Source organism: Vulpes lagopus, chromosome 4, assembly GCF_018345385.1.
Source record: "Vulpes lagopus strain Blue_001 chromosome 4, ASM1834538v1, whole genome shotgun sequence".
NCBI lineage: Eukaryota > Metazoa > Chordata > Mammalia > Carnivora > Canidae > Vulpes > Vulpes lagopus.
The window spans coordinates 32,852,139-32,877,301 of NC_054827.1; the positions used below are offsets into that span (position 1 = coordinate 32,852,139).

General features: G+C 41.0%; 1 protein-coding gene across 14 annotated transcripts in view; it reads left to right on the top strand.

Moving 5' to 3' along the window:
* Positions 1-24,939, top strand: part of TACC1 (transforming acidic coiled-coil containing protein 1) — a 119,428-nt gene extending 94,489 nt beyond the window's left edge. For 9 of the 14 annotated variants that reach the window (XM_041753941.1, XM_041753942.1, XM_041753947.1 and 6 more), the window contains 9 exons: positions 685-892; positions 3,650-3,702; positions 10,498-10,623; positions 12,424-12,500; positions 13,894-13,937; positions 15,688-15,848; positions 16,788-16,894; positions 18,825-18,945; positions 20,142-24,939. In XM_041753941.1, coding sequence (XP_041609875.1) covers positions 685-892; positions 3,650-3,702; positions 10,498-10,623; positions 12,424-12,500; positions 13,894-13,937; positions 15,688-15,848; positions 16,788-16,894; positions 18,825-18,945; positions 20,142-20,210 — 966 coding nt within the window. In that variant the 3' untranslated portion in view covers positions 20,211-24,939. The remainder of the gene's footprint in view (positions 1-684; positions 893-3,649; positions 3,703-10,497; positions 10,624-12,423; positions 12,501-13,893; positions 13,938-15,687; positions 15,849-16,787; positions 16,895-18,824; positions 18,946-20,141) is intronic. The other 5 variants (XM_041753946.1, XM_041753952.1, XM_041753954.1 and 2 more) reach the window with 1 other exon arrangement.
* Positions 24,940-25,163: the final 224 nt, after the last annotated feature.

The following is a 25,163-nucleotide window of genomic DNA, read 5'->3' on the forward strand; positions in this document are numbered from 1 at the left end:
CCCGGGGCGCGATCCTGGAGACCCGGGATCGAATCCCACATCAGGCTCCCGGTGCATGGAGCCTGCTTCTCCCTCCGCCTGTGTCTCTGCCTCTCTCTCTCTCTGTGACTATCATAAATAAATAAAAAATTAAAAAAAAATAAAAAATAAAATAAATAAAATAAATAAAAAAAAAACTATTAAAAATGTGTGTTCATGTTGATTTTAAGTAGATGATAGAATATCATCAAATCACTAGAGTAATTAGGTTGAACTAGGCAATTTTTAAAGTATACCGGATATTATATCTTATGAAGTTTTTTATATTTATGCTGAAAAGTTTTTGGATGTCACCTAAAATACAGTGGGTACATTGTGATATTTCAAAAACAATTCATGGGCTATATGAGCAAAATATTTGAAAACCACTGCCTTAGATCACTTAAACTTGTTGCTTATGAATCTAGGCTAGAAAAGGTTAATTTTTCAGACCTCATGTGTGAATAAGAGAAGCGAGGTTCTAGAAAGCATAATATTCCATAATTGAGATACCTCAGCTTCCTCCTTGATTGGTACCAAAATCAATGATTAAGTCTTATCTGACACCCATGTGGAATGGTGGCTGTCTTGCCCCGTTCCTCAGATGTCACTTTCCCCACTGTTGGTCCTCCTAAATGGTAGCATCTGATCTGTTGCATTTCCTAGGATGAAGGAGCAGTGATCTCCCAGATTTCAGACATATCTAATAGGGATGGCCACGCTACCGATGAGGAAAAACTGGCGTCCACTTCATCTGGTCAGAAATCAGCTGGGGCCGAGGTGAAAGGTGAGCCAGAGGAAGACCTGGAGTACTTTGAATGTTCCAATGTTCCCGTGTCTACCATAAATCATGCGTTTTCATCCTCAGAAGCAGGTATGGAAGTATATGTTCATCTTTCTAATGTACATAAGCCTAGAAATGCCTGAAAGCTTAATTCAGGAGGCGGTTTAAAGAGATTAGAGAATTGGGTCACTTGGAGGATAGATGCAGGTTGCTGATCTGTGCTTTGCTTCTTTGCCTAGAGAAGAGATGCAGGAGGGCATCTTCTTGCAATACCAAAGCCATAGGGATGAGTGTGGCAGGATGGAGACACTGACGTATGAGGCTGCTTGAATTTTGTGACTTATTTTATGTGACTTCATCTCAAAATATAGTGGCCTGTAGCCATGTTGTGATTGTTGTTCAACTTAGAGAAATAATAATAACACGTATAGTGCCTTACCATGTGCAGGCACAGTGCTAAGTGCTTTACATCTATTAACTGATGATTCCTTGGTCAGTATTATTTCCCACCCACCCCCCCATTTTTCAGAGAAGGAAGGTGAGACATAGAAGTTGAGTAAGTTAGCCAAGGTCACTTGATTAGCACATGGTAGAACTAGGATCCAAACCTTGGCAGTCTGGTTTTATGGTCTTTTAAGCACAATGCTAACATGGGAAGAGGTTGCTTTCTTGACTAGAATATTATCCATTTTCCTGTTTGTAGACTGAAATCGACAAATACCCTGAAAAATCCTTGATGTTCTACTAAGGACTAACTAGGCTTAACCTATGCTGAAGCTTCTTCCTATTGAACTTGTAAGAACATTCTAGAGCTGAGGCCCTTGTCCAGGTCCCAAGATATGTCTGTGGCCTTCAACTTGACTTGTGAAATATTTAGAACCATGTTCTTGACTACCTTAAATATTATTAAAAATTCATACTTTTCAGCAATGTAATTTGATCTGGGGACTTTTATACTTAAAAAATCACAATATGTCATCAAACCAGGGAAGCAGGTAGGAGACCATACTTTGCAAGAGTTCTCCCCTCAGCCTCTCCTCACTGACCACATCTCTTCCCATCTATAGAGTAAATGTGCCAGGCACTGTTCCACATTTCTTCCCAGGCCTCTTTCTGCTCTGACATCTTTCCCACCTGTATTCCTTTACCCCAGTTATAGGGATGATCCTGAGTACTCTTGTACCTGCATTTATTTGTTACATTTAAAATATCTTTCTTAGGACACCTAGGTGGCTTAGTGGTTGAGTGTCTGCCTTTGGATCAGGTTGTGATGCTGGGGTCCTGGGATCAAGTCAGGCATCGGGCTCCCTGCAGAAAGCCTGCTTCTCCCTCTGCCTGTGTCTCTGCTTCTCTTTCTGTGTCTCTCATGAATAAATAAATAAAATCTTTAAAAATAAAGTAAAATAAAATTCCTTTCTTTGCCATCTTTATAAAAATTCTTCCCGTTTTTTTCAGGTTTCTTTCAAAACTATGACTTGGCTTCCACCACACTTTATATTCCCACACATTTCTCCTTACCGTTCCTGTTCCATGTATTTATTATAAGAGGTATCTTTGATAAACTTCTTGAGGTTAAGGACTATGAATGATTCATCTTTGACTTTCCTCTGATATAGGAGATATTTTTTGGATTATATTCTTCCTCACTAGGAGGAAATTCCTCCAACAGAAATTTCTAGAACTGGGGTTCTGTTAGCTGTGGTGCTGTCCTCAGAGTTAGTAAAGAGCTAGTGCTACAGTGTTTGATCATGTCTTGGGAGCAAGCTGAGGCTATGGTCATGCAGGGGTGGTAGGTGTGTGGAGGTGGGCAAGAAGTTCTGGCTCTATCAGGGGAATCACGATCTGTTTCCTAGGGAGAGCCACCTTTGCACCAGGTCTGGATAGATACATATGTACATAGACATGCCCCAGGGAATGAGAATCTCTTGCAGGGATGAGAAGGAGCCTGCTATGTTGGTAAATGCTAAGCAGTTCTTTGTGAATTCAGGACAAGTGGGAAAAACAAGGTCCAACTGAGGAATCAAGACTTGATCCTGTAGGTAAAGGGGAGCCATTGACGGTTTGTAAACAGAGTAGTGATGGTCACATTTGTTTTAAATAATTCACTGTAGACAGTACACTAAAATAGTAATTTGTTGTTGCTACACGAAGGTTGTAGCTTTAAAATTGTGTGCTCTTTCACGTTTTAAGATTTTCTTTAATAAGTACCTATTCCTTCAATTAGAAATCACATTGTGTGTGCGCATGTGCACGCACGTGTGTATATATATGTATATATGTATACGTATACATATGTACCTATACATATATATGTATACCTATACATATGTATATGCCTTTGGAGACGAGTTTGAAAGGGTGTGGGGAGGAGAATGAATTTAGTTTTCGGGCATTGAAATTTAGAGCTTATTGTTTTATCTGCTATGTTAATTATGAGGGTACCCTTCTGGGCTGGAATTTAAATTCACTCAGACCAATAATAAAAGTAACATTCGCTCTTTGGTTTTCTCTTTCTGAGATAGATAGTCCCATGGTTATAGTAAACCTTTTTTACAAAACTTTTCACGGACACAAGAGGGCAGCCTTGCTATTTTTTCCACCTGAAGATGGTGATTCTGTTGATGGCTGGCTAACCGCACACTCCCCTTTCTTCTGAATACTTGAACTTTTAATACAGACAACACACCCATAAACAAAATGCCAGTGCTCCTTTGAAAATCTGAAAATGCTGTTCATTTGTTCATAGACGTCACTCTGGGCCTGCACTGGGGTTTCCAGAGTCTTTTACCAGGAAAGACAGGAACTGACTTCTTGGGATAATTATAAAAATGACTCTCTGTGTTGCAGGTATAGAGAAAGAGATGTGCCAGAAGATGGAAAAAGATGGATCTGCCATGACTGTAAGTTCCTGCACTTGGGTTGGGGGGCAGGAGCGGGGGGGAATGTGGGGCTCAGTTGGATTTTTTTCAGTATTTAAGGCCAAAGTTAATTCATTAAATAAGTTCTAGTCTTTGGTGACGGGACGAAATATAAATAAAAGTTTCTTCACTCAAGGAGCTCATAGTCTTTCCTGAGATCTCCAATCCAGTAGCCGCTAGCCCCCTTCTGATTACTGAGCACTTGACCTGTAGTTAGTCTGAATTGAGATGTCTCTCGTAAGTGTAAAATATTACTCGTCTTTAAAGACTTTATACAAAAAAGGAAAATAAAATGTCTCAAACTTTTTGTACTGATTACATGTTGAGATGCTCATGTTTTAGATATCTTAGGTTAACTGAAGTACATTATTAAAATTAATTTTACTTGTATCTTTTTACTTTTTAAATGGCCACTGAAACATTTTAAATTACCGATGGTTTGCATTGTATTTCTTTTGAACTGAGCCAGTAGTAGATGCAAAATGGAAACTAATGATACAATGTGAATGTTGTAATTTAATGTGTTCCAGGGGCCAAGGCTGACCACCTGCACAGCAGGTGTCCGGGAGGCTGAATTTGAGCTCATTAAAAGCAAAACTATGTTAACATTTTTTAGACTTGTAAAAATAGTACAGAGAATTTCTGTAAATCTTTCACCCATGTTCCCTGAATGTTAACATTTTATATAATCACAGTACAGTTACCACAATCGATGACCATGTTATTATCTAAGCTAGAAGCTGTCTTTGAATTTTGTCCGTTGTCCCATTAATGTCCTCTTTCTGGTTGCAGGATCCAGCTCAGGATCCCATGTTAAATTTAGTTTTTGGGTTCTCAGTCTCCTGTAATCTATGATAGTTCTTCAGTCTTTGTCTTTCCTGACCCTGACACTTTTGAAGTTGTTTTGTAGAATCTTTCGGTTTGGGTTCATCTAGTGTTTCCTCATGATTAAATTCAGTTTGTGCATCTCGAGCACAAATCCATCAGAAGTGACACTGTGGCTTTCAGCATGTCCCATTATTGGTGGAATTAACTATGACCTCTTGGTTAAGGTGGTGTGGTCTTAGGTTCCTCCATTTGAACTTAGTTGTAAAGAGAGAATGGAGTTTGAGAGATAAAGCAGTGAAGCAGCAGAGGTGGCCTGAACAAAGACAAGGAGTGAGAAGCAGGGGCTTTATAAGGAAGTGGAAGTGTTAGTAATCCCGTGTGAGTAGGTGGTCTACGGTAGATGAGGACCAGATCATCAGGAGCTATTGACTTGGTGCCAGGAGGTTGGGAATTCATGGTAGAAGCAGTAGGGAACTATCGTGGGGCTTTAAGTAAGGAGCATCATGATGGGTAACAAATAGTTCAAAGGATGGGGTGGAGGCTGAGAGATATTTATCAGGTAGAACCTTTACTATTTGGTGACTTGGGAGACTTGCATTGTGGCTGGGGAGAAATGGTGGTGAGAGAAAGTTAGTGAAAGCCACCCAAGTTTTCTTCCTTGAACATCTGAGTAGTCAGTGCTACTGATAATCCATCGTGCAAACCCGGGGTCTCCCTGGGCCCCTCTCTCCCCCTTATTCCCTGCAAGCAAATATGTGGTTTCCACATCCAGGTACCATATACTGTAAATCCGCTTACCACTTCTCCAGCCCATGGCTGTCAACAGTCTTTTTAAATATGGCAGTAGTTTCCTAACCAGTCTCCCTGTTTCCAGGCTGTTCTCTTATCCATTGACATAAGCCAAGGTAATGTTTTAAATACAAAACTGATCTTGTTACTCTGCTTAAACTTCTTGGTTGGCTTCCCTTGTCTTTAGAATAAGTTCAGACTCTTCTGGTGGCCAAGGCTTTCTGCACTGGGACTCTGCCTTTCTCTCCAGCATCCGCTGTCTCTTCTCTACCTCACACATCTGACTCTTGCCTTATCATATGGAATTACTTTCAGTTCCATAAACCTGCCCCTTCGAGTCACTTCTGTTCTCCCTTTCTTCCTTCTAACACTAGAAGCTTGGAAAAGGTAGAGACCATGACTGACTGCTACTACCGTAGCACCTACCACGGAAAATTCTACTGGACACAGGAATCAGCAAATTAAGAAAGAGGTGCAGAATTGTAGAATAATTTTTAGATCTATGGCTTTGAGACATCTGTGGGACAAGTTTCTAAGTCCATATTTCCAGGAGGCAGTTCTAGTAAATACATAGAATGAGTTCAAGAAAGGCCTGGGTTGGCTTTATTATTATTTTTAAAGATTTGTTTGTTTATTTTCTTAAGGATTTTATTTGAGGAGGAGAGTGCACAAGCAGGGAGAGGGGCAAGGGGACAAGCAGACTCCCCACTGAGCAGGGAGCCCATCTCAGGGCTTGATCTAGGACCATGATATCATGACCTGAGCCAAAGTCAGATGCTTGATCGACTGAGCCACCACCACCCAGGCACCCCAAGATTTATTTATTTATTTTAGAGAGTACACATGTGTGCATCTGAGCCAGGGGGTGGGGGCAGCAGGTGTGGGGCAGAGGAAGAGGGAGATCCAAGCAGATTCCCTGTTGAGCATGGAGCCTAACGTAGAGTTAGATCCGCAGGCCCCCAGATCATGACCTGAGCCGAAACCAAGAGTCGCCAGGCACCCTGGCCCTCAAATTTATTAAAGCCCACCCAAGATGCACCTGGGTGGTGCAGTCAGTTAAGGGATCTCAGGGTTGTGCTTAAGACTGTCTCTCTGTCTCCCTTTGCCTCTTTTTCTCTCTAAAATAAATAAATATATCTTTTTTTAAAAAAATGTGATGGCCTTTAGTACACAGGATAGTTGAAGCTGTAGGATTAGTTTATCCTGTTTCATTTTTAGTGCAGATTGCATGTCCCAGTAAATTGTTTTCAGGGCTCACTGTTAGGCTGAGACCTGTAGTGATTCCCTAGAGGACATAGGGTGAGCAAGTGTAAAGATAGATGGGTGAAGGAGGAGCCTGTGGAAACATGAGCAGAAGAAAGACATACACAAAACGCACAGGGTCTTGGCAGCATTGTCCTCACACGTTAGTGACATTTGTTTCTGGACAACATCACTTTTCTGGGAGCCAGGTCACCTAAACCCAGCACAGCCACTCCTGGACTTCTCTTGACTTTCCTCATCTGTGAAAGAGAGGGATGCCTGCCATCCCCACCCACAAGATGCTGAAACTATACACTGTCCTACCAAAGAGCCTGCTTGTGCACTTGGGGAAACCAGTTCCTTTTGAAGTTTTCTAAGTACTAAGGGAGCACTTTCTTGTATTTTTTTTTATCCTATAAAAATAGCAAAGGGGGGTGATCACAGAAGGCTGTGTTGAGTGGATGAAGCATTGGTCTGTGTCATTGCAGATTTAGGTGGCTTTCCCAGCTGTGGGAACAGACTGGTTCAACTACAGACTGGTTCAACTTCCAGATTCTCAGCTTCTTCATCCATAAAATAAGTGAACCTATGGCTGTCGTCAGAGTGGTCCTAAGGATGAAAGTCAGTGGTGGGCAGCCCATGGCGCAGCGGTTTGGCGCCGCCTGCAGCCTGGAGTGTGATCCTGGAGACCTGGGATTGAGTCCCACATCTGGCTCCCTGCATGGAGCCTGCTTCTCCCTCTCCCTCTGCCTGTGTCTCTGCCTTTCTCTCTGTGTCTATGAATAAATAAATAAAATAAATTAAAAAAAGGAAACTTACACATAAAAAAACAAAAAAAGAAAGTCAGTGGTAAAATGAAACATGGGAGCAGCAAAGTACCAGGCCACTGTCAGGTGGGGTGATGCTGCTAGTAAAAGAGTGCAGAGTGAGTGACAAAGAAAATACTTGTCTTTGGAGCCAGCTGCTATGTTGTGATCTTTTCAAAGTAACCCCAGTGGAACTTCCTGAAATCAATTAATTTCTACTACCTAGAGTGTGGATTAGACATTGCATAGAGAAACTGCACTATTAAAAACGTTGAATAAAGAAGTCTGGTTAATGTAGCATTCTCTTGTGAAAGCCTCCCTTGTGTTTCTTGGAAGTGCATTCCTGTTGCAGCTTGTGGCTGGCAGTTGGTCGCATCCAGGCCAAAGTAACTAAGTCCAGAGATCAGTCAATGGTGGGCACTAAGTCTCAAGTTTGCTTATCAGCTATTGGTCTATGACATTTTTCAATTAGAAGTCAATTTATTTTTCTAGGAAGTCTTAAACTTCTTAAAGTTAAGTTCATGTGGTTTTTCCAAGTGTGTCTCTGTTAGAGTGAAGTGGCTGGGGTGGGGTACACTCCAGTGGATTCGAGGATGAAAGATGGGGGATGCCTGGGTTGGTCAGCAGTTGAACACCTGACTTTGGCTCAGGGATCGAGTCCCACATAGGGCTCCTTGCATGGAGCCTGCTTCTCCCTCTGCCTGTATCTCTGCCTCTCTCTCTGTGTGTGTCTTTCATGATTAATAGTAAAAGCTTTTAAGAAAAAGATCAAAGATGGGATGAACTCAGCATGCTGCGAGAAAGTAATGGTGCTAAGTCTTACTGCAAGGCAGTGAGCAGAAGAGCTGTACGTGGTGGCATCCATGCTCACTGCCAGTTGGAACCAAGACTGCATTGAGTTCCACGGTCTAGAGACAGGTCTTTCTTGGCTCTCAGCTGTGAATGCTTTGGGAACATTCAAAGGAAATGTTCAAGGAAAGGGGATTAGTGGACATGAACAGGACCCTTTAGTAGAAAGGTTGAGACTGATTGATTGGGTTAGCATCTTTATTAAACATAATAGATTAACCAGCCCAGGATGCGGTTGTCAGGTCAGTTCTCTGATGGTAGATTCTGTAGGCTTTCTATGCTGTTTAATAAGCAATATAAAGAACTAAAGAAGGTGAAAAGCTAAATCCTAGGGTTCTTGAAAAGGCAGCTGAAATAGGCCACGGCCATAAATTCCCTGTAAGAGCTGTCTTATTTTGAGCTGTGAGGTGAGAGGATGTGGCCAGGTGGAGGGAGTAACTGGGGAGGTCTGCAGGCTACAGAAGCCACTCACCTGGATATATATCTGTCCCTATCTAAAGTCTGATCACCTGGCTCCAATTCAGAATGCTGCCTCTTCCAGACACATTAAGTTGTTGAGCAAATTGGCAGACAATTAATTTATTCCCCCAACAAATGAATGAGATGCTAACCTCTAGAATAAATGTTGATACTTTGCTTACTAAGAAAAATCTTTTGGCTTATTTCCTAAAATCTTGCTAACTTGAGAATCAGAGAAGGCATAGGGGAACTATTTCCTGGAGTTGATTTGACTTGGGGATTCTGTCTTCAACTAATAAAAACATAAAAGACTGATTGTAAAATGTATTAATTTAGAATCAGAAATCTAACGATAAAGTGAACCAAATGTGTCAGCTTGCCCTGGGGTGTTACCTCCCTGTAGGCAAGTTATGTGGGAATCAAGATTATGAGAAAGCTTCTTGAGGAGAAGCATGGCACAAGAAGTTAATGGATGACTCAAAGTCCAGGAGTTTATTCATTATCCACAAGAAACATTTCTTATGTCCTCATTTCTGGCCTTGGAATCCTGGGGCAGTTCTGCTGGATGCCTCTGATTGAGTGCACACAGGCTGCAGTCAAGGTACTGACCAGAGCTGTGGTCACTTCCAGACTCAATTTGGGGGGACCCACTTCCAAGATAACTCACATGGCTGTTGGCAGAGACATCAGTTCCTTGCACATGGGCCTTTACATAGAGAGTTCCTCACAATGTGGAAGCTGGAGTCTTTTTGTAAACTAATTTCACCTATGGCTTTTACTGTACGTAGCCTCTTTAGGAGTGAGTCACCAGGTCCACCCTAGACTCACGGAGAGGAGCTTACACGAGAGAATTAGTACCAGGATGGTGGGGGTCATTCAGGGCCATGTTTGAGGCTGCCTGTGGTGAGTGGTGTCTAGCTATAGTGATAGATCTGCCCCAAGATAGAAAGTGTTTCTGGGGGGACCGTGGGCTCCTGTCATGGTTTTCTGTATTGGGCTAAATGCAAAAATTATGTGTGAATTTTTTAGCATTTTCTAGAGAAAGAGTGAATTGTAATGAAAATGAAAGGTTTAAAAATTACTGGTCTAAGTAGACTTTGGCCTTTTTGTTCAGTCTTGGTTCAACAATATACCAGAGGACTTTACATGTGGCCACTTTGTAAAGGGACCAATCACACTGTACATTTGACAGCATCATGCGCCAGGGCCAATGTCACTACAGAGCAGCTGAAGTTCCTGATGGCCCTGAAGCATTCTGGGGTAGGGGAGTCAGCATTCAGATATGTTTGCCATTTCTACTTCCTTAGGACTGGAAGTTACTAGTCCATTTTAGAAACATTTCTATCCAAAGTGAATGAAGAGGTATACAAAGTTATTAGTATGTTTAAAAGTGGATACTCTTTTGGGGAAAAGTTACATGGAATGCATCATCCCCAGAAACACCTGAAAAATGAGACATTTTTTCTTTTATACATGTGATTCTTTGGTGACTGGTCACTGTGATAATCACTTCTCCTTTTTAGATACGAAGAAAACTTTGCAGGCTCTCTGTTTTAAATGGTTGTTAACTCGCCGCCACCGCCCCATATTCATTAGGATACTTTTTCCTTTAGATAGTGCTGTAACTGGATTTGATTTTTCTTTTCTTTTTTTTTTTATTTTTATTTTCAAAAGCTTCCCCCCCTGTTTTGTCTTCAAATATGTTTTTAATCACTGTAATCAGTTGAGCAATGAGGAAGTTATTGAAGAATATTTGGGGTTAAGAAGCTGAAGACTGAACTAAGTGTGACTTCTTGCCCCTCAGGGCCTGTTGGAGTCCTCTATGGAGAAGGCCCCCGTGTCTGTGGCCTGTGAAGGGGAGAGCCCCCTGGACGGCATCTGCCTCAGTGAATCAGATAAGACAGCCGTGCTCACCCTCATAAGAGAAGAGGTAAAGGCCTTGGTGTTCCGTCTGCTTAGCACTCCATTTCTTTGTAAAGCCCACGCGCCAGCAGGGAGATTCCATCTCTGTTGGGCTTAAGTTATCCCCGGCTGGAAGTTCTTATTTCCTGTAGCTTGTGTAGCTCGTATAAAGGCTCCCTGTAAAACTCACATTGGTGCTAGAGTCCCGACTTTCTGGTGTCCTAGGGAAAAAGTTAACACTTTTTTATCTTTCAGCCTTGAAGTTTTTTAAATATCAAATTCTGCTAACTCTTCCCACATATGTGACTGAATCAGTGCCTTCATTTAGCAGGAGATACGTGTTCATGCTTACAAATGTCTTAAATTCTACGCTTGCATAATATAAAATTGTTTCCCACCTTTATCCATTCTCTAACCGTCAACTCTTAAATTCCTTTACTACGTCTCTTAAACAGTCTCTGCTCAAAATCGCTTACTACTAGGCCTTTCTTGGGTGATCAGAAAATACAGAAGATGCCGTCACGTGCTATTAATCAGTTACCATCCATTCCCATTATATTTCTATGCTGTATTTTATATGTTTGGTTTGTGTGTTTCTTGATGATTCCACCTTTTTTTCTCTTAAAAAGGGAATTTCCTTAGTGTAGCAATGGTATTATAATATCATGAGAGTAGATAAGAACCTCAGATATAGTCTTTTAAAGCTTAAAAAATAGCATTAGGTTGATAATGATGGATGTCACCTGGTTCCATTGTCAGAACTCAGGAGCAGTGGCGAGGATGCCTGCCTGTCCCTGTCAGTGAGAAAAATGACATCTTCTTCCTCCCGAGAGTAAAACTATCAGATGTCTGCCTAATAGAGCAGAGCAAAAATGTGCCTTGTCACCTGAAGCAGACGGTTTGGCTGCTAGGTTCTTTTTCCTTTCCTTTTTTTTTTTTTTTTTAAGATTTTATTTATTCATGAGAGACACACAGAGAGAGAGACAGAGACACAGGCAGAGGGAGAAGCAGGCTCCCTGCAAGGAGCCTGATGCAGGACTTGATCCCAGGACCCCAGGATCATGCCCTGAGCCAAAGGCAGACATCCAATCGGTGAGCCATATAGGTGTCCTTGGCTGCTAGGTTCTTGATTCTATTCTGATTAAAGGCATCAAAATAAAGAATGTACCAATTAGAAAGAGAGAAGTATAATAAAAGGATGTCCCTCTAAGCTCTGTCAAGGCACATGGAGTTTGAGGTAATGAGTTTATAGTATTTCTTTCCAGTTAGTAAGGCCATCCCAGATAGGGATATGGGTTCTGGTCTGATGAGCAAGCCTTCTGGCTGGAGGCTTAGAACTCTGAGCCCTAGTTGTGACTCCATTCTTACCAAGCAATCAGAAATCTCTATAGAAGGAGAATGTGCTGGTCACACTAATGCTTCATTTCGTATCCTAAAATTACTACTTTGGTTAGGGTGAGTCTCTTCTAGGCTGATGGCTCTTCTTTTGGTGTCCTATCCCAGTCATGGTTTTGGGCCTGCAGAGCTGAGAGCCAGACCCTGGGGCCGGGTAAAATTCACAGGGATTGTGATTATCACTTTGAATTTTCCTGGGAGATGTTCTGTTTGCCTCTGTTTCGGTGGCTACATTTCCACCACCCTATGTGGCAGAGAGCACATTTTTCCAAATGCTTGTGAGCATTATATGTAGATTCTGAGGCTTTATATTCCTAATGTAGCTTAAATGTCTTGGGATCGACCTAGTTATATGTTTTCAGTTTCCAATCTTAAATTCAAACTGTGATAGATTCAGTAGGTAAAACCACACTTTATCTCTATTATAATTTAGATAATCACTAAGGAAATTGAAGCAAATGAATGGAAGAAGAAATACGAAGAAACCCGACAAGAAGTTTTGGAGATGAGGTTAGATGGGAGGTTTGGGTTGGAGACTTTTATGCATTATTATACTTTATATAAATGTAGTGATGAAAGTATTTGCTTACCACAAAACCAACTGTTGAGAACTTGAGGGCATTGGTATTTGCACCTTAATATGTGATTGACAGTGTCTTTTCATGAGTGTTGTTGACCAGTTACTCAAATGCTGTAGCTTCTTGTGGGTTGTTGAGAACATTACAAATAAGCAGAACTCGCATAATTCTTAATCTTTTGAAGAGACATCAATTTGTGCAAAAAAATCCGTTTAAACTACAGAATAATAAGATTTATTGACATATAAAGTCAATAGTCATGGTACTTTTCTAAAATCAATTATGCATGATGGCTTCAAATTTCATGACCACCAAATAGATTATAAAAAGCATGTTAATAGGAAACAAAATCAACTGACCTAAAATTGAAATCTTTTTCTTTTTGCTGCTCATTCCCTAGAAAGGGGAGTTCAAAGCTGTGAAATAACTAAAGATAGCATCAAAGAAGAAAAAAGCATAATTTATATACTTGTTCAGTCAGCACTTGAATGATTAAGAAACATTTTAAATATGTTCACTCTAATTTGTAGCTCTTGTATTATTTGCTTTTTGAGCATCTGCTGGGCGTGAGGTTCCATGCTGGATGTGGCAGAGAGGAAGCAACAACCCCCTAGCTTACAGTAGCCGCCAGAAGAAACCTGGATCCAAGTGATGGGCACCACCACTGAGGGGCAGGGGAGCCCTCACTTCTCGCTGGGGATCCCAGGGAAGAGCACTCATCTTATTTGGACAGGGTCAGGGAAACTCCATTGCACTTTGCCCAAAAAGAAAGATTAACATGACAGGGTGATCTTTAAAGTCTTTGAATAACTGAAATGCTTTTGGAACTAGGACAGTTAAATAAAACTTAAAAATAAAATAAAACTGAATCAGAGGGCAGAAACTGCCCAAAAGTGTGGATTGGGGCCAGGAAGGCCTGAACTTCTGAACTGATTGGGCTTCTTAGGAAGAACCCCAAGAATTTCATTCACTTATTTTGTGAAAGATTGATTTGTCCAGGCAGAATGAGGTCATTTACATGAGGTGCAAAGAAAAAGTGAAGTCAGTTTCTATAATGAAAGGCTTGTTAAACATAAAATCTTCAGAAAAACCTTTTTGAACATTAACAAATCTCACATTAATATAAAAAAAGCCCAAAACAGATAACTGGATTACATAAATTTGTTCATTTGAACATCATCGTTCAAATATTCATCAGACATTATATACCACACTCGGATGTTCTTTTGTTAACGTGTTTAATTGTTTGGGGCAGCATTTCTCCAACTTCCATGGAAAATTCTCTTCCAATAATATATATTTTTTTTTCTTTTTTTTTTTTTAAGGAAAATTGTGGCTGAATATGAAAAGACCATTGCCCAAATGATTGGTAAGGACAATTTTTTTTAAAGATTTTATTTGCTTATTTGAGAGAAAGAGAGCAAATGAGCAAGGGGAGGGGCAAAGAGAGAGAAAGAATTTCAAGCAGGCTCTGAGCTGAGCAGGGAGTCCAATTTGGGGCTTTACCTCACAACCTTGAGATCATGACCTGAGTTGAAACCAGGAGGCAGATGCTTAGCCAGTAGAGCCACCCAGGCGCCCCTGGACTTTTTTTTTCCTCTGGTGTGAACCATAGGTTCCATAGATGATTTAAAAAAAAAAAAAAAACTTTATTTATTTGATACAGGGAAAGATAGAGCACGCATGAACGTGGGGAGGGGAAGAAGGAGAGGGATAAGCAGGCTCCTCGATGAGCAGGGAACCCAACGTGGGGCTCATCCAGGACCTTGGGATCATGACCTGAGCCCAAGGCAGACGCTTAACCAACTGAGCCACCCAGGTGCCCTGGTTCCATAGATGATTTTCAAATCAGAATACGGGCTTCCATTTGTCCATCACTTAGATCCAGTTGATTCTCACTGTTTGCAGTGGCTCTGTTCTACAAAGTTGCCACAAACACTGAATTAGCCACAAATGGAAATGCTACTGAGCCATTGCTTTAGGGGAAATACAGGGTGACAGGCCTGCAGGCCTCTGGTCACATATTTGTCAATACATAACCTTGTCTTATGTATATTTTTGTTTAAAGACATCCTATGTAATGTTGATTCATTAACATCGAGCTCATGGCCCCCAGTGCCAAAGTTGATGCCCGAATGAAGATTATCTGATGAAGGCATTTTCACCATAAGGCCCATCACAGCCTTCTCGGACTTGGAAGTACTAGCAGTACTCAGCACTATACTTGGACCATTTTAAACAGCAAAATCATCAACAGAAAGCACAAAAATGCAGAAATCACGATACTACAAGAAGGCAGAGTGTTTCCCTGTTCAAACTTAGCTGGAAAATGTGCATATCAAGTGACTCACATTTTTTGCCACTTGGCGGACTGTTGGGAATGCACCACAGTATTGATTTGGGGTTTACAAATAAATGTTAGCAAGTAGATGAATTCAAAAATACACAGTCTGCAGATAATAAGGATCAGCTGTAGTTAGGTTCATTTTAGAGGCTAGCAAAGGCTTGAATTCTGTGATAAGCCTTCCACCTGTCACCCAGAGTGTTGATGGCCTCAGCATATTATTAGTATCCCCTGGGTGCAGTGTCCTTACTGTGCTGTGAGTGTACTTTTCCCTGTATCAGGTGCACTGGTACCTTTTATGAAATGATAGTTGGTTCTCCTGCATTGAATTTAGAAATAACTGTAACCAATATCATCAGGACTGACTGCCTAAGTGTCTCTCTATTAAAGTGCTGAAATCATGCTTTCTACAGTCCAACATCACCTCATGCCTTACCAGTGTAGGGCCCTTGCCAAAGCTGTCCCTATGCTGGAATGTTCTCCTCCTGGGTAGCTGCATGGCTACTGCCCTCAGCTCTTTTACATCCCTCTTCAAATCTTTTCTCTGAGAGAAACCACTCTATGTAAAAAAGGAAGCCTGCCCTTCTTGGTCTGCTTTGGTTTTTTCCCCGTCACTTGTCTCTATCTGGATCCCCCACTAACGTAAATTCTTAGGAGGAACTTTGTTATGTGCACTGCTGGGTCCACTCCACCAAGAATACAGGTTAGCTCACAGAGGGCAGCTGATAACCATCTGTTTTATGAATACGCCATTACTTTTTATTGTGGTTCACAGAAGATGAACAGAGGACAAGTATGACCTCTCAGAAAAGCTTCCAACAACTGACCATGGAGAAGGAGCAGGCCCTGGCTGACCTTAATTCTGTGGAAAGGTCCCTTTCTGATCTCTTCAGGAGATATGAGAACCTGAAAGGCGTTCTGGAAGGGTTCAAGAAGGTAGCATGTCCTTTTCTCTCCTTGGTAGTGTATTTTCTTGGTAATGGATCTTTAAACATATATGCCAGAGGTGTGGGTGCCCTCCTAAATAGGGGGTTGGAACTGAGATACCATTGGCCTCGGTTTTCTTTACCTTTTTCTCTTTCTGCAGTTGTTCAGGCATTTGGCCCACCAAGTGGTGTGTCTTGGTCATTGTCCTCCTGGGTCAGGCCACAGCCAGCGTGTGGCATGGAGCATAAGAGGTGTGAAACCCTCAGACCTTAGGAGAATTCTAGAAATTGTTTTGATAATTCACCAATTTAACTTAATAATAGTAAAGGAAACATTTAGCACTGAAAAATTCAGGCTACATTAGTGTTTCAAATTTAGATATAAGTGGGCATATTGGTTCACCTTAGTTGCACACCATCAGTAGGACACATTTATAGTGTGAACATTCTCTTTTTTTCATAGTAAAATAAAAATGAGAATGGCCAATTTACCTAAAATGAGACCCAGATTGCCATTTACTTTTGAATTTTTTTTTCTTAAGATTTCTTTTTTAAGTATTCTCTACATCCAACGTAAGACTTGAACTCACAACCCTGAGGTCAAGAGTCACGCTCTACCGACTGAGCCAGCCAGGCACCCCTGCCATTGACTTTTGAATCATAGCCTCCCTAAACTGTGGGTGTATTGGTATAACTGAACCTTACTGTGTTTTGAAAATTTATACATGAAGAAATTATCTAGAATTTCTTCAGTAAGAATTATTTGTGCCTGTTTTGAATTATCATGGAGTATAACTTAAAGGCATCTGAATTCATTAGGTTTTCTCATTTTAAAAAAATGAAAAAATAAAAATAAAAATAAAAAAATGAAAACTCTGGTACACCGTTTGTCACTAATAGAAGAAAAATGACCAGTTTCTTTTATTTTTAAATTGTCACTTTGGAACAGAATGAAGAAGCCTTGAAAAAATGTGCTCAGGATTACTTAGCCAGAGTTAAACAAGAGGAACAGCGATACCAGGCTCTGAAGATACATGCAGAAGAAAAACTAGACAAGTGAGAGCTCGCCATAGGATCTATTTCACAGTCCTTGATGTGGTGGGAAGATTGAAAAAGGCCAAAAAAACCCTTCAACCTTGTTTGGCAACTCCGGGGGGGGTGGGGGGAGTGTTTATTATTTAAATTTTGAATAGGTAGAATCTTCACATGGTTCAAACATTAAAAGGAAGAAAAAGATACATCTCTCCCCCCCTTCCTGGTCTGAAGAATGCTTCCAACTTTATTTTTTTCACTAAAAAGTAATACCTACCTGTACATTTTGCTATCTCCATATTTGTAAAGCATTTCAAGTTCCCCTCTCTCATTCTCACTTCCAGAGGTACTGCTATCAAAGGTTTATTGTGAATCCTTCCAGATTTTTCTTTGTGTCTTTACAGATACTACCCAGAATGGCTTCAGACTTTTTTTTTTTTTTTGCATAATTTCAGAGTCATAAAATACAAATTTCCTTTTTCATTTAGTAGTATATCCTCATGGCCATTTTCTACGTCGAAGCAAATGGTTGCTCAGTCTAGTTATTTTTATTAGGTTGTAGGACTATTCCATTCCTTTATTATATATTATTCCATTTAGATAGTTTCATACTTTTTTCTGTTGTAAATAATGCTGCAGTGGACATCCTTGTGCACACAGTTGTGAAAAGTGGGAATATTGCTGAGGATATGTTACTTCAGGGGACTTGCTGGATCAGAAGATATATGCATTTTTATTTATTTATTTATTTTTACATATTTTTTTAAATTGGAGTTCAATTTGCCAACATATAGCATAACACCCAGCACTCATCCCATCAAGTGCCCCGTCAACCAGTCACCCCCAACCCCCGCCCACCTCCCTTTCCACCACCCCTTGTTCGTTTCCCAGAGTTAGGAGTCTTTATGTTCTGTCTCCCTTTCTGATATTTCCCACTCATTTTTTTTCCTCCTTTCCCCTTTATTCCCTTTCACTATTTTTTATATTCTCCAAATGAATGAGACCATATAATGTTTGTCCTTCTCTGATTGACTTTATTTCACTCAGCATAATACCCTCCAGTTCCATCCACGTTGAAGCAAATGGTGGGTATTTGTCATTTCTGATGGCTGAGTAATATTCCATTGTATACATAAACCACATCTTCTTTATCCATTCATCTTTCGGTGGACACCGAGGCTCCTTCCACAGTTTGGCTACTGTGGACATTGCTGCTATAAACATCAGGGAGATGTATGCATTTTAAATCATAATAGTTACAGCCATATCCCCTTCTACAGACAGTGCCAGTTTTCATTTCCCCATCAGCAGGTGATCCTGTCTATTTCCTTGCATCTCGGCCATCATAGAATAAGATCATCCTGGTTAATATTTGCCAACCTGATAAATTTTAAAAGTTTATCATTTAAATTTGCATACCTTTGACTACTAATGGGTTTTTAGCATCCTTTCATCAATTAATTGGCTATTTATCAATTGCCATGTATAGTTTTAAAAATTTATTTTGTATCTCGTTAATAAAGTCACTTTTTAGTTCTAGTGTCATAGATGTCAGTGGAGAGTGTCCTCTTTAGCTCTGTTAATCCCACAGATGACCCTGCCTGCTATTGTCCTAGGTTAAAAAAAAAAAAAAAAAAATCTAAGATTGCTGTAGAAACTGTCACATAAGTCCATTTTCTAGTGACATAGAAATTTCAATCTCACTATGGCCTATGAGATTAATTCTACCACTGGTTTTCACCTTGGAAATTTCCTTAGCAGTTGTGTGCAAATTGAGTATTTATAAATTTCAATTGAACAGTTCAGGTCACCGATTTTTCTGTGATCATGTTGTCATTTCCTTTTAGTCTGTTTCACAAATGTAAGCGGTTAGAATCTTGACTCCTTAGCTCTGACTGGTGACTAACCATGTGCTTCTCGTCCCTTGATTCTGCAAACAAAACACCACGAACAGAGCCAATGAAGAAATTGCTCAGGTTCGAACAAAAGCAAAGGCTGAGAGCGCAGCTCTGCACGCTGGACTCCGGAAGGAGCAGATGAAGGTGGAGTCCTTGGAGAGAGCCCTTCAGCAGAAGGTACCCAGAGGGGTGTGGTGTGACCAGAGAGACACTTGGTCTTCTTCCTTGGCAGTAGCTAGCTTGTAGTGGATTCAGATGAAATAAGCCTTGTTTTTTTACCCAGACACTTTGATCCAGCTCCTCTGGGAATTGATTCAGGTGGACACAAACAAGGCAACCCCTTAATTCCTAAGCATATGAATAGGAAACATCCCCAGGCAGGATGCAGAGGAAATTGCATTAAGTAAAGTTTAGGGGACCAGATACTTAGGCTCTGAGGCTACCTTTTTTTTTTTCTTTTTTCTTTTTTCTTTTTTTTAATTTTATTTACTTATTAGAGAGATAGAATAAGCAGTAGAGGGGCAGAGGGAAGAAGAGAGAGAAGCAGACTCCCCATGAGCAGGAAGCCTGCCAGGGCTCAGTCCCAGGACCCCAACCTGAGCCGAAGGCAGATGCTTAACTGACTGAGCCACCCAGGTGCCCCTCTTTTTTATGTGATATATGAAGCCATCATGCCCCCTGATTGCAACTTTACCCTCCAAGGGACATTGGCAACGTCTGAAAGTATTTTTAGTTGTCACAACTGGTAGATACTACTGGCATTTCATGGGTACAGGCCAGAAATGCTACTGAACATCTAACAATGCACAGGATAGTCCCTATAACAAAGACTAACGCAGCCCAAAGTGGTTCCACGGTTGAGAAATTCTGGTGTAGGTAAATAAAAATCAGGTCCCTCTTTTGCACTACTCAGTCATTCTTGGACTTCATTTTTGTGTGTGCCTCTAGTGGTTTTTCTTACTGCATCCATTCAGCTAGGGCAAGAGTGACTATCATGGGGTTTGCTAACCCCTAGGCAGTATTCCCTAGGATACTCAGACTCCAGAATCACAGATCAAGGGGCTAAGGGGCTGAGTGGGGCCTCAGATAACAAGCATCACAGGTAATTTCTATGATAAGAAAATTTACGAACAAGGTGCATAGGACCAGTAGTTACCCTCATCCCCTGACTCAACTGGAGCATGACTTGAACAGATGAACATTTTTTGGGGGAGAAGTTTCCCTTTCTTTAAAGAGCCCTGACATAGAAGAGTTTTGAACCATTGAGCTAGGATCTTGAGGCAGAGTGTAGCCAGTCTTGGAACTATTTAATTGTCACTGCCTGGATCTCAGGATGCAGAGTGGCCTATGTCACTATGCCATTTGTCTTTCAGAACCAAGAAATCGAGGAACTAACAAAAATCTGCGATGAGCTGATTGCGAAGCTGGGGAAAACTGACTGAGTTTCCGCCCCGGTAGCTCAGCAGGTCTGCATCTGGCTGCTTTTCTTGTAACCACAGTTATCTTGCCTTATCCAGGAATAATTGTCCCTTTGCAGAGAAAAAACAAAAAACAAAAAACAAAAAAAACTTTAAAAAAGCACATGCCTACTGCTGCCTGTCCCGCTTTGCTGCCAACACCACAGCCCTAGAAGGAGCCCTAGAGCATCGCACAGTCCGGGAAGGAGTGACGTCTGAGAGCTGTCCACTGACAGGTTTGGTCAGACAGGCCGCCAAGTTTGGGGTTGTGAGTTCTCCATCTTTAGTCTATTTGTAAAAATCATCTTTTCTTTTCTAAGCAATTTACATTTGGGATTTTGTGGCTACTATTTGGGATCATCTGTCTACCACTGTCTGAACTTTTTTGGTGACCTATTTATTTCATCTTTTAAATCTAGCATTCAACATTAATGGTTTTATTTGAGGGGGAAAATAACTTGGCCTCTTATTACTTCTAGTTTTTAAACAAGGAGGGACTCTGAGTGCCCATTTCTACACACACACACACACACACACACACACACGTTTATATATGCTGCTGGGTTTTTTTTCTCTGAACCATAGTCAAATAAGAGCTTCTCCACAGAAGAGCATATTTCCATAAATGTAAAACCCTGTTTTGAAATAGAGTTGTGGCTCTGGCTGCCAACCTCAGAATTTGGGGAATTGAAGGTGCAAAGACCATAGAGTCAGGGGAAGACTTTTTACCACAGTGTTTCGTTGCCCTGGTATTTGGACACTCCTAAGCCTTGACAGGTGTGCCCTTTGGGGTCAGGCCTCAGGCTGCATGAAGAGCAGTGCCAATGGGGCTCCCTCAAAGCCAGGGTTTGGCAAGTCTGTCCCAGAGCAGTTCAGTTTCCTCTGCTTCTATTTGTTGCTAGAAAATCAATATTGACTCTTCATCATCTTTCTATTTGAAATATGCAAAGAAAATCTACTTGTAAAAGGTTTAGGCAGTCTCCTTTAGTTAAAAGGTAACTGTAACCCCGATAGCAATTATAAGGTGGAGAAACAGTGGGTTTGTTTTTTTTTGTTTGTTTGTTTGTTTTCACAAGTGTTGTACATTGTTCTTTGGATTTTTTTTTTCTTAAGGCAAAATATCCTTTCAAACTTAGTAGACTTTTTGACAAAACGAGCTATAAAAATCATGTGAACCACCCCCAAAATCAGCACATTCTGAATAGTGTTAAACAAAGGGCGTTTGAATCCTGGAGGAGAAGAGTGCAGGGAGCAGAGCCACATTCACAATACCAAATTCCTTAGGCTCCTCTCCAAGTGATGAGGCTATTAACCCCAAGAGGGAAACTTTCCATGTAATTCTAGTGAAGTCCCTTCCATTTGGTAGGCAAAACCAAATCCATGCAGTGTTTGAACGCACTCTTTTGTCTTAATCTTACACCCTGAATGTCTTCATGGTGACATGCACTGTATTCAGTACGTGTACGTTTTTGTACCTTTCTTGTAAAACTCTTGCATGATCCAACTTCAGCAATGAATTGTGCCTAGTGGAGAACCTCTGTAGATCTTTAAAAATGCATTTTTCTTTAGCAGTGTACTATTTACATGGGTGCAATCTTTAGCCCCAGGGAGGTCCCTAATGTCTTTTAAAGCTAGAAGTCATGTCTTACCAATATGCATTTATCGTAATTGGTGCTGAGGCTGTATTTTAAAGCCTACTGTCTTAATATTTTGTACAAAAAAGAACAATAGAAATGGTCTGTAGTTGGAGAAGTGACTTGACAATCATTTGGGCTTTGAAAGCAGTCAGTGTGGTTCAATGTGAGTGCTGTGCTACAGTCACAGTATCAATGAAGTACAAGTGTCTCCAGTTGGTGGAACTGATTTCTCTTGGTCCTCCACTACTAGGGAAATTAACTTTGCATTTTGCAGAAAGAAATGTCGCTATACCTTTTTTGCTGCTGTGTTTTAATGAGATATCCATGTTTATTTGTTTTATATCGATCTGTATTAAGCATGAAAGGCTTAGAGTGGTCTCCATTCTAAATCCATAGTCCTCCATTTAGGCTTCTTTGGTATATACAAAAAATAGCTATGTGTTAAAACCAAGGTGACGACAATCCTTTCCTAGCACGCTGGTGGAAGAGACCCCCTAAGAAGACCCCAGTGAATGAGGTTGCTGCACAAGGACCATGAAAGGGCCCTGGTTAATTTGTGTTCACCACTGGCTTCTCAGCCATGGCCGTTATGAGGGAATGTGCTTCCTCCTCATTTAACAGACAGATATTCTCCAACAAGAATAAAAATGTAGCTTGTTCAGCTGGCAAATCAAGAGAATTCCCTGGGCAGAAAGATGTATGTTTGTTTTTCTTTAAAAATAAGCAAAAGGAAAAAAAAAAAAACTTCCAAAATTCTAAAGAGTAAGAATGTAGCCTGGAATTCTGCTTTTCATGGAGGGCCATGACAGGTCGGCAATAGTAAGCCCTGTTAATAAGAGCGTGCAGGGGAGGTGAAAAGAAGATAGGTCTGGGTGCATTAGGTGATCAGTCTGCCTGAGACTCTGAACCCAGAGCCATTTCTTAAGTTTTTTACTTTGCCAAAGTGTAGATAGTCTTCATCTGCAAGTATTTTAATGGGAAGATTCAGCATAAGACAGGCTGAACAGTTTGTCACTTGGTTGGCTGGGCGTTATAGTCAGACCTCCTGAGATTTACTTTTATTTGGAGAAACTCCTGGAAGCCAGTGACCTGCCCAAACCTTTTGTTCTGTAAAACTGTTCTGGAAATATTGAGAAGCCCAGTTTTCTCACGTGGTTTCTAGCTTCTTCAGACCCAGCCCAAATTAGGAAGTGCAGAAGCACATGATGGTGAAAAACTCTGAGGACCTGGCAGCCTTCCAGAATGATATGGAATCTAAGGGGAGATGTGCGTTTCGTTCTGGAGGTTAGCTCAAGCTGAGTTTTCTCCAGCCATTTACCCTTCCTTCCTGTCCCATACTTTGTGCAACCCTCACACCGAGACTTAGATCTTTATTAGACAGCCCTGAATTAGTGCTATTTATAAATGGGGGCTTCAAGTGCCCCGAACGTTCCTGGGCTGACCGAGCAGCCAAAGTGAAGCACTCTTTTAAAATAAAGGCAGGTAACAGAAGGCTCGGTGGTGGCTCTACAGCTCAGAATACAGTTTTAAAGAGCAGGCATCGGTCAGCCTGGTATGCCATGCTTGGGGATGACTCAGGATGCTCTTTTTCGGTGGGGCAGAAGCTCCTAAGGTCCCTGTTTGTTTCCTCTGGTTCTGCACTACAACCAGTAGCCATCTCCTGAGTCGTTCGTAACTGTCCTTTTGTAGTCTCGTGACCTTGCAAGCTTGCCCTGGGACTCAAGTTTCTTACTTTATCCTCTGGTGGGGAAGAGAGAAACTAGGTGTTGAAAGATTAAATGATTCAGGCAAAGGATTTTAAAGTAAAGATGTATATATTCTAAAGAATTTAAAAGATAACAGATTATTATTTGCTTATTAAAAAATAGACTATAGTCTGGGAATCCCAGAATGCCAAGCCAAAGGTCTAAGAAGTCATCTTCTTCAAAGATTTTAATAAAGTAGCATTTTGAGGAGACTTCTGTCCAAAAAAGGTTTGACTAGCCTCCAGATTCCAGTGGCTTTAGGAAAGCATGTATCATTCAAACCTCAAGTCTCCCGCATAGTGAAGGTAAAGGAATCAATACGGTAGATGCTTCTCTCTAAGGGTCTCCTCTGGAAGATGATGTCAGGGGCAGCATTTCCAGTGAAGACCCATGCCTGCGTGCCCAGAGCCAGCATCCTGGAGACTAAAGATTGCACTTTCCGTAGTTCTTCGTCCAAATTGCAATCCCATTTCTGTGCCTCTTAGCATGCAGTTAGATTTGGACAAACAAGATTCCTAAGGAATGACTTTATTAACTATAATATGGTTACAGCTATTACATATATCTCTATATTCTGGTTATAGTTCTAATATGGAAGTGGTGCGTGTGACGCTGTCCTGGGGCAAGTCCCTATTGCTCTTCAGCTCATTTGGAGGAGGCCAGGCACAGAGCCGAGGTGTGGCTTAAACCCTCCCCTGTACCCATTCTTCACTGTAGAGCTGTGAAGGTGTCACTTGTCCCCCTCTGCCTTTTAGTGGTATCTGAAATATACACAAAGAATGTCCTAGTCACACTGTTATCCGATGTTCTGTGAATAATTTCCACGTGGACATATACCAATTTGAACTCCGAAGCCACCCCCAGTCCAGGTACAGGGCAGCCTGCAGGTTACCCACCACACGCGCATCCTCCACATGGTCCTTGTCACCCAGTGGGACAGTGTCAAGCATTCCTTTTAAACCTCAGAGGTAGCAGTAAACCTTTCAGTGTTGCTGTTAGCAAGTGTGTATTTGCCAATAGCTACCCATTTGTACTCACGTGCCAACAAATAAACATCAGCTGCACATCTGCTTCCGCTGTGTCCCTTCGGGTGCTGTGACATGTGTGAGGAGCCTCTCTTCTGTAGGAGCGAAGCTGCGTTGACTACTGCTGTCAGGATTGTGTTGTGTGGAATAATCATCTACATAAATTTTATATGCACAGTACTTTCCCTTTTATATGTCAGGTAAATATTTGTAAAAGTTATACTCACACAAATGAAATTATTATAATGATTACTAATATATTTTTTCCATGTTTCATTGCCTGAATAAAAACTGTTTACCACTGTTAGATCTGGGTGTGTGAATGTTTTTCCCCCTGGTTAGAAGTCATCTTATCCCTAAGTGTGAAAATTTATGACAGCCTTGCTTTTAAGAGCTCCATATTTCAGTCTAAAAATAGAACAGATGACATTTTCACTACACTCATTTTGTGAAATTTTATGCATTTGGTTGGGTGCATAATTAAAACAAACAAACTTTGGAATTCAGACCTTGCCATATAAATTTCCATGC